The sequence below is a fragment of the Oreochromis niloticus genome, linkage group LG2 (genome assembly GCF_001858045.2).
Source record: "Oreochromis niloticus isolate F11D_XX linkage group LG2, O_niloticus_UMD_NMBU, whole genome shotgun sequence".
NCBI lineage: Eukaryota > Metazoa > Chordata > Actinopteri > Cichliformes > Cichlidae > Oreochromis > Oreochromis niloticus.
The window spans coordinates 28,867,663-28,876,921 of NC_031966.2; the positions used below are offsets into that span (position 1 = coordinate 28,867,663).

Sequence of the window (9,259 nt, forward strand, 5' to 3'; positions counted from 1 at the left end):
ACAAGCTTCTGGCATAATTGTGCCTGGATATTCGACCAATCTTCTCAGCATGTTTGGTATACTTCATATAAATCGGTTAGTTAACTGGCACAGACTCTGCTTTCAAGCTTATTCCACAACCTGTCAATAGGGTTGCAGTCAGGGCTTTGGGAAGGCCATTCCAGAAGCTTTAATTAGCCTGTTTATCCATTTGATGTATGTTTGATGTATGTTTGTTATCACTAACACCAAATTGTTTCCAAGTTTCAACCATCCACCTGTTGATTTAAGGTGAAGTTGAAGAATTTAGAGGCAGTCCTCCTCCTTCATTAATCTAACCACTTTGTGCAATATACCAGCACGAATGGCAGCAAAATAGCCCCAGAGCATGATGCTAACACTACCATGCTTGACAGCTGGTACAGTGTTCTTAGATTGAAAGCCTCACCTTAACTCAGCCAAACATACCTCTTCTCATTGTGGCCCAATAGCTCATTATCTTTCTCGCCTGACCATAAATCTTTTCTTCAGAAGGATTTGACTTGTCCATGAGGGCAAATGTCAGTCAAGCTTGAAGGTGTCGATTTTGGAGCAAAGGCCTTTTTCTTGGTGGGTACCCTCTCAATACACGAAAATCCAAAAAAAAAGTAAAATTTAAACCCAAATCTTGTTTTTTTTAAGTCAATAAAGATGCTTTCTGTACAATATTCCACCCCTAAAAAAGAATAATTCAAAGAAATCATTAAAAGCCCCAAATTACCATGATATTCATGCCCAAATTGAGTCCATGTAAACTTCTGACCTCCACTATACATGCATAAAAAAACTATAACCTTGCACAGAGCTTGGTACGGAGGCTGATGTTCAGTGTTCACGTGCAGAGCAAATGCCAAACGCTGTCTGCTCACAGCACTCCCTTGTGTGTGAAGATAAACACCAGTTACTTAAAAAAAAAAAATCATTATAGGTAGGATACTTTGCTGCTGGTGTTCTAACCGAGGGATATGATGCTAAACAAGGCTCTAGTCTCATGATGGGCTATTTAAGTGCCAGTATTTATGACAAACAGAAGGAATATAAACATATATATCACATTTCAAATCTATCTTTTTTGAACTGACCTAGTTGCTCTTTTAGGATGTGATTAACTTTGCACAGGCAGGGGCAACAGTAGACACACTTCCAGCTCTCTCTCTCTCTCATTATTATTTGTTTTCATCATAACTGATTTATTAAAGCTTCACCAGAACTAAATGACACTAAATGTTGAGATATAATATTTAAAACGTGATATGATAAATTTTCTACAAATAAACTCAGAAACTAAAACTGAGTTAACTATTTAGATCTGTTAATACATCGGTATCCCGTGCTAACCACTTAACCTATGAACCGCATACAAGTATTAAAGTCTTGTAGCCTTGAAGTCGTTCTTGAAGCAGTCTGTCGCAGAGACACTGACTTTTATTTTGAAACGATACGTTAGCGTAGGATGAGACGCAGGAAGATCCGCATTACGGCTGCTGCCGAAGTGTTGTCATAACACAGAAGTGGCTAACGCTAATGTTTGCTAAGTAATTAGCACGGCAGGTGAGTGCATTTTTTTATTTAAAAAATATCTTGTCAAAATTCAGCTGAACAGCGACGTGTGTGTTGACTGTTAGGATAAGGCAAAATAGTGCAGACAAGCGGGTTGACATTCTCTCCTGAAATTATTTGGGCCTTGTCAGTCAGCCGATCGCTAACATCTACTAGTTAACTAGCTGCTAGCAGTGGCGAGCTTTTGTAGCCAGCTAGCGACTGCGATTCCGTTTGTTTATGTTAGTTGTGCGGCAGCTTGTTTTTTTCGTAGTTAACATATTTAATTAAATCACATTACGTAATAATTTATGGTACTTAAAAATGAGTAATTTTGAGTAAAAAATATCAACGTAGGAAACTTGTCATTAAAAGGTGAAAAGAGAAGTCCGTTTGAGCCTTAATATTGGCTAGCTCCTTTACGGTAGGGTAGGTGGACATCTTCTGTTGTCGGCTTACTAGCGGTGAGCTACGGCAAAGCGTTACCATTAAGTAAAGCTTTTCTATTTAAAAAGTCTTAATTTCAGCATGCAGACATGCATTGTTTAATATCATCACTTGGTTGTTAAATTATAGTCACAGCTGAGACGCAAGTAACGACAGCGGCTAGTAAATAGCAGGCCGCAGCATACATTGTGTGCTGGTTTGTGATGTTGTTAAGGCCTTGCTAATGTTATCACGCAGGCCAAACTTTGAATCGGGGTAGGACCGAACAGCTGTTGAGGGTATTTTAAGACATTATTACTGATCGGGCATACTTGTTTTAGAGGCAGCTGTGAGGTAGTCATGGTATTGTCAGTGTGAAATAAAATTTGTTAATATTTCTGTCATTAAAAACTTGTAGTGTTTTATCCTAAATCTTGTGTTTAGCTCTTAAAATTTCAGATAAAAAAAAATCTTTATTCGGCTTGAATTGCAAAGGTTATTTGTTAAAACGTATCTTTATAGAAACGCACCTTTATGTTCACTGAGAATCCCGAAGATTCTTTAGAACTTTTAAATAACTTAAAAGTTATTTAAGTTGGTGATTCCCAGTATGCAGCCATTCTCCAACTTTCTGTAAATGGTACGATTGATCGATGGTCATGGCAATTTGCACGTTAAAGAACATGAAACTGACCTCAGGCAATTTTGCCAGTTTTGTCAGTATGCAAATGCTTTGTTATAAGGCTGGGGAACCCTGTAGTCAGTCTTAAGAGACTGAAGAAGACATGTGGATGGGTGACAAAACATTTCTCTCATTAAAAATGCAACTTCCAGATGATATGCAGTGCTGTGCAAGAGCTACCCCTCATTCCATTATAATCATGTAATTTTTTTTTCAAGTAATCTAGTTCTCCAGGTTTTCTAAAGGGCATCTTTTACACTCATTTTTATATTTTTATACTTTTTTGTTGTTGTTGTTAGCTAACAGTGACCTATAAATGACTTGAGTGTAAAAAAGGCACCAACAGGATCAGTATCAACAGGATGATCCAGTGTTGTATCTACACATGAGTGAAAATTTGGCAATGAACCAATTTAGGATTGCATCTTTAAGCACTTTGTTAGTAGGAGTCTGTTGCAGAAACACATAAGAGGTTGAATCCAAATTAGAATTTTTTTGGTTCAAATCCATCCATCCATCCATTCGCTTCCGCTTATCCTTTTCAGGGTCGCGGGGGGCGCTGGAGCCTATCCCAGCTGTCATAGGGCGAGAGGCGGGGTACACCCTGGACAGGTCGCCAGTCTGTCGCAGGGCCAACACACAGGGACAGACAACCATTCACACTCACATTCACTCGCACATTCACACCTAGTGGCAATTTGAATTATCCAATTAACCTATCCCCACAAGGTGCATGTCTTTGGACAACCTTGGACATGGTTGGTATTTACAGAGGAGGTAGGGAGAGAATGTCAACTGTCTGTAAAACATGGTGGAGGCTGTCTGGGTTTGCATTTCACCTAGTGGTGTTGGAGATCATGTCAAAATTGCTGGAATTTGAACCACCATGAAATAACATGTGATTGGAAGAACTTAATTTTTCAGCATGACACTGATCCCAAACACTATGCCAGTGCAGTGAAAGCATACCTAGATAGATAGAGAACGCCAACATCCAAAGAATGTCTTTGAATGTTCCTTCAAGAAGCCTGGAGAACTCTTCCTGGAGACTACACAGACGAAATTACAAGAAAGCTCCTTAAGAGAGTTCAGGCTCTGCAAAATGTAAACCAATGATTGGAGGCTCAATACTGCACGCTACTGTATCATCACTACGGTTTCAAAATTCTTTCAAATAAATATGAAATCATTTAGTTAATGACATATTTCTGTTTTTCTAGGTGTTAGTGTTATTGTGTGTGTGCGGGTTCCAGCCTGAACCATGGAACAGTGTGCATGTGTAGAGCGGGAGCTGGAGAAGGTGCTCCATCGCTTTGTAATGTACGGCCACCAGTCTGAGGAGAGGCTAGATGAACTCCTGCGCAGCGTCTGTGAGATACGAGGACAGCTAGTTGCTTTTGGTAAGACTGAACACTGTTAGTGTAATATGTATCAATGATTGAAATTGTATGGAAGGTTCATGGTCTCTCTGTGCTCCGTCTTCTCTGGTTTGGCACATTAAACCTTTACCTTTTTTTCTCCAACAGGAGTACAAGATGCAGATTTATCGGTCCTATCACAGACTATGGCGCAGTGTTGTAAAAATATCAAAGAAACAGTGCAGATGCTAGCCTCTCGACACAAGGACATCCATGGCAGCGTGTCTAAAGTTGGCAAAGCCATCGACAGGGTGAGGAACGGCTACAACTTTCCTTGAAAATGTTTTAGAACATGTCCGTCACCTCTGGCATGCTTTTCTGTAGAATTTCGATGCAGAGATCAGTGCTGTTGTGGCAGAGACTGTGTGGGACACCCCAGAGAGACAGAAATACCTGAGTGAATCCATTGTGGAACACCTGTACAGACAAGGGATGCTCAGTGTAGCAGAAGACCTTTGCCAGGTAAAGAGCTGAAACCTCCAACTTTTATTTTTTTTTAAAATTTATTTATTTATTGCAAAATATTTGTCTGAATAGCTTTTATGTGATTTTTTTTTTTTTTTTTTTTATGAAATGCTGATGAATGAAGAAATAGTTTTGGCTGAAATGTTGCGTGACGCTGTTTTTGTGAAGATAAGTCTTAGAAATTCTTAAAAGTTGTTTTATTTTGTAGGAGTCTGGTGTAGTCATAGACATGAGCATGAAGCAGCCTTTCCTGGAGCTAAACAGGATCCTTGAAGCTCTGAGGATGCAGGACCTCAGGCCAGCACTAGAGTATGTGGTCTTTCTGTATCTATTGTTTTAATCATCTGCTTCCTTCTAACACAGCTGATAAATCTTTAGTTGAGGAGTGTTTACATTCAGTAGCTGAATGTTTCGTCCGTGCCTCTGTAGGTGGGCTGTGACGAATCGGCAGCGTCTTCTGGACCTGAACAGCAGTTTAGAGTTCAAGTTGCACCGCTTGTACTTCATCAGCTTACTCAGTGGAGGAATCAGCAACCAAATGGAGGCCTTGCAGTATGCCAGGCACTTCCAGCCCTTCGCTTCACAGCACCAGAGAGGTAAGCATTATAGTATCTCCATGTACCAAGAATTCTGATCATTTTTTAAATGTTATGTTCCACCACTTTTATTTATTTATTTTTTTGCAGACATCCAGATTCTGATGGGGAGCTTGGTGTACCTGCGTCACGGTATTGAAAACTCACCGTACCGCAGCTTGCTGGAGACAAATCAGTGGGCTGAAATCTGCAACATTTTCACCCGGGACGCCTGCGCTTTGCTGGGCCTCTCTGTAGAGTCGCCACTAAGTGTTAGGTTAGGAAAAACATGAACGGTGTACTAGACCACCTGTCATCAAGTCTAACACTGGGAGTGGAACAGTTTTTTAGCTGCTTTGTTATTATTTTAGTTATTATTAGACATGTGTCATCTTTATGCTGTCTTATCAGCAATGCCATATCTGTTTCTCTGCAGTTTTGCATCAGGATGCATGGCCTTGCCTGTGCTGATGAACATCAAACAGGTGATAGAGCAGAGACAGTGCAGTGGAGTGTGGACACACAAAGACGAGCTGCCTGTAAGTCCTTTTAGAGTTTTTAAAATGCATTTATCCCTCAGAATAATTTCTGAGCCGTTAGCTCACTCGTGTCCTGTCTGTACCTGACAGATTGAAATTGACCTCGGGAAGAAGTGCTGGTACCACTCTGTGTTCGCCTGCCCAATTCTTCGACAGCAAACGTCAGAGAGCAATCCTCCCATGAAGCTCATCTGTGGACACGTCATCTCCAGAGATGCTCTCAACAAACTAACCAATGCTGGGAAGTAAGTCGCCAAAAAAGGAATTTATTTATTTTGGAAGTCAGTGTTGGTTAACAGCACTTTGACTATTTTCCAGGATCAAAACGTTCAGTTTTACTAATCACCCAGATGCAAAGAAATGAAGACTTATAAGTTACATGCTGAGTCTGATGTTGAGGGGATTATAAACTGTAATTTCACCCACGGATTTCCCAAAAGGTTTATTCCTGAACAAAATGATAATTATGGTTAAAAAAATGAAATGGAAGTGGCTCACTGAAAAGTACAAATGAAGGATAAAAGAATTCAAAGATGCTAACACCTTGACTCTCGTCCTCCTCAGGTTGAAATGCCCGTACTGCCCCATGGAGCAGAATCCGTCACATGCCAAGCAGATCTACTTTTGATACGCTACTCTCTCCTCATCAAGGATGAAGTTGCCTGGAGCTGTTTGCGTCTCCGGGACCTTTTGCTCTGACCCTTTTCCTCTGTCCCTGGCCTTCTGGCCTGTTATTGTAAGCATTAAGGTTTTTTCCCCAGTGCTCCTCTGGACAGCCTTGGGCAACCCGTCACTCACCTCGGACCTCCTAACTTTGCATAACATAAGGAGTCCAGAAAGGGATGGTCCATTGACAAACCTGTAGTAGAGTGAGGAGTCTGTTGGTAATGGGAACATCCTCACGAAGCAACACCTATGAGAAATGATCATCTATTGGAAGTCATTTGCAAATGCCTGCAGAGTTATACGCTTATCTTTTACAAGTATGTAATACTTGCTAGTGTTTGCTTTCTTGGCTTTATCAATTTAATTTGAGTTTTATGACTGCTTCTTTTTTTTTCCTTCTTTTGTTTCTTTTCTTTTTATTTTTTGGACAGAAGCAGAATGATAATGAATGGGTGTAGAGTGTGGGTACATGGTGTAGATAAGCAGTTTCTGATTTCAGGTTTGGTAATAAACTTCCATTATACATGAAAGCAACACGCTGAGTTACAAACTATTGAAGGTGCATTATTTGCTGGTGAGGGGAAACTGAAGGTCTCTCTTGAGCCGAACTCTGATTGTGACCCATTAATCCTCCATAATGTAATAAAGTCCTCACGTAGCTTAAAAGTCACTGTCAGCTGATGCATCTGTTCAGATCAGTTTATCCATCGACAGAGGGAACAGATTTTCTTTTGTGACTGACTGCACCAGCAAAACTTTCCTCATTATAGAAGCCATTTGTCTTGTTCTATGTATGTATTTAACAAATACCGAAAAAGCAAACAAAAATATATATATATATCTATATATACTACTGTGAAATGTGTTTTGTTCCTGTTTTTTGTTTTTTGTTTTGTTTGTTTTTTTTTAAATTGCAATCACTGCAGTGGCTTGTGTAAAATAGTAAACAGACGAGCAACAGGCACATTCAACACTACTACTGCGTAACTTTGAGAGCCAACAACTCCATGGTTCACATCACTGCTGCACCATTGCTTTACTGTGCCCCCCCCCCCCCCCCCCGCGTCGTGTGTCCTGAGCTTGCACGCCATGTGATTTGGAGGTGTAAATTGGTGTGATGGTAGCCGCATGGTCTGACTTGCAGTGACTGTAGGCTTGTGGTTAAGCTTTATTTGTCGTGGATACGGAAGCACTCTGGTTGCCGTGGCTGTTGTTTAATATATAGAAAACGCCTCTGCTGCGTAGGGTTGGCTTTTATGTGAGATGGAGTCGGAATAAGTGACATTAAAAACCCCCTACATTTCCTCAGGGCTCATGGTAACAGTTCATACCACACTTTACATTTAGTATTAAAGTTGTACATTTATAAAAGGAGTCTTGAACAAAGATTATACATCTATAGATGCCGATTGCTTTGAGGGTTGTGGAACCTGTGTGTGTGTGTGTGTGTGTGTGTGTGTGTGGATATACAGCCAATTTCTGCAGTCTCACAACATCCAAGGCAGTGTTTACCATGTTTAGATGTTAATAGTGCAAGTTCCTAGTGATGTCACCTCGCACATGAGTGAGGCTTTTTTTTTTTTTTCTCAGCAAGCACTGCACCAGCATTTCACTCAGCTTTAGGTTTGATCTCGAATCAGTTCGGCTTTGTGTGGAGTTTCCTCTCCGTTTTCCTCCTCTTTGGTTGACAATCATTCTCCGCTTCTTTAACTGTCCCTGCAGAGAGACTGCTAGCGCTTTGTACTACATGTATTAACTTTTTTTTTTTAGCTGAATGTGTGCGTTTCCTGCTTTTATGTGTTATGCGACTTTTATTGTAAATATTTATCCTCTAACATGTTTCATATACTTGCATCTGAAATTAAAATAAAAATTTATACTCCAGTTGGTTTATGGAGGCTTGAACTGGGACTTGGTGATGGACTGCTCCTACCACACGGGGAGGGATTTGTGTAGCTGCCACTAGGTGGCACTAGTGTCAACCTAAATGGCGTTGATGTGTTTGAGACATCAGATTTGTATTCCAGTTTCACAGCTAGAAATTTTATCTTCTGAAATAATTCACTAATATTTAACCAGCACATTAATTTATTAGATAAACCGTGGTGCTGCCTTGCAGTGCTGCAGTACTCCCACAGACTGACAGCATATGAGAGGTAAGAATCTTTCCTCATCCCACTTCAGTAAATCACTCAGCCTCTCTGGAGCTGCACGGTTATATTAAGCCCTAGTTTATATAATATTTTAAATGCCAAGGTAAGGGCCTGTGAGTCAGCTGAAGCTCGTATCTATTCAGATTATCACCCTGCATTATGGACTTGCATGTGCTCTTCCTTTTTCTCACTTTTGTGTTTCCACTGCACATTTTTTACCTGGAAAAAAAGTCAGGTGTTAAACCTTCATTCCTGCCAACATTTTCTTGGCATTCAGTTCAGGCTTGTGCATTTGATGGTTTCTACAGAGGAACCCCCCCCTCACCCCCCCCACCAATCAGGGATCCTCCTGTTTCTCCATCTGAGCTGACCTTCCACCTCTTTCCTGTCTGTGCTGCAGGCGATGGTATGTGAGGGCTGGCTGAGGTAGAACAGGGAGGGCCTCAGGGAGAGGGTGAGATAAGGATCCAAGGATAAACCCCTAAAAGCCATATTAGTCCCAAAAGCCTGCACAACTCTGTCATAAAGCTCCTATCAGTGGGCTTTATTGGTATGCTCTCTGTGGATTTTAAGCCCCTTCAAAGCAGGCAGGTCAAGTCCTTGAGCAAATACCATCAGTCACCCTTCTAACGTTTTCTCAAGTGATTTCTAGCCATTCAGTTTGGGCCACGCTGTATAGAAAAGTGTTATTGTAACACTTTTTTGCAGCCCTGATTTACACAAAAAGGAATCTGAGCTGATTTTGCTCTTCTTCAGGAATAATTCACAAACAGAAAAC

At 40.7% G+C, this 9,259-nt stretch overlaps 1 protein-coding gene across 1 annotated transcript; it reads left to right on the forward strand.

Annotated features, from left to right (window-relative positions):
* Nucleotides 1–1,415: 1,415 nt before the first annotated feature.
* Nucleotides 1,416–8,212, forward strand: rmnd5b (required for meiotic nuclear division 5 homolog B). The gene is made up of 10 exons (XM_005467942.4): nt 1,416–1,569; nt 3,886–4,065; nt 4,192–4,334; nt 4,408–4,545; nt 4,757–4,857; nt 4,978–5,144; nt 5,235–5,400; nt 5,560–5,662; nt 5,753–5,907; nt 6,227–8,212. The coding sequence occupies exons 2-10, from the start codon at nt 3,927–3,929 to the stop codon at nt 6,288–6,290; spliced, it is 1,176 nt and encodes a 391-aa protein (XP_005467999.1). The 5' UTR covers nt 1,416–1,569; nt 3,886–3,926; the 3' UTR covers nt 6,291–8,212.
* The last annotated feature ends 1,047 nt before the right edge of the window (nt 8,213–9,259 follow it).

Bases quoted from the DNA above. Each gene is read 5' to 3' on its own strand.
- rmnd5b (XM_005467942.4), top strand. From the start codon at position 3,927: ATGGAACAGTGTGCATGTGTAGAGCGGGAGCTGGAGAAGGTGCTCCAT. The intron at 5,401-5,559 runs GTTAGGAAAAAC...GTTTCTCTGCAG, and splicing joins GAGTCGCCACTAAGTGTTAG to TTTTGCATCAGGATGCATGG. The intron at 5,908-6,226 runs GTAAGTCGCCAA...CGTCCTCCTCAG, and splicing joins AAACTAACCAATGCTGGGAA to GTTGAAATGCCCGTACTGCC.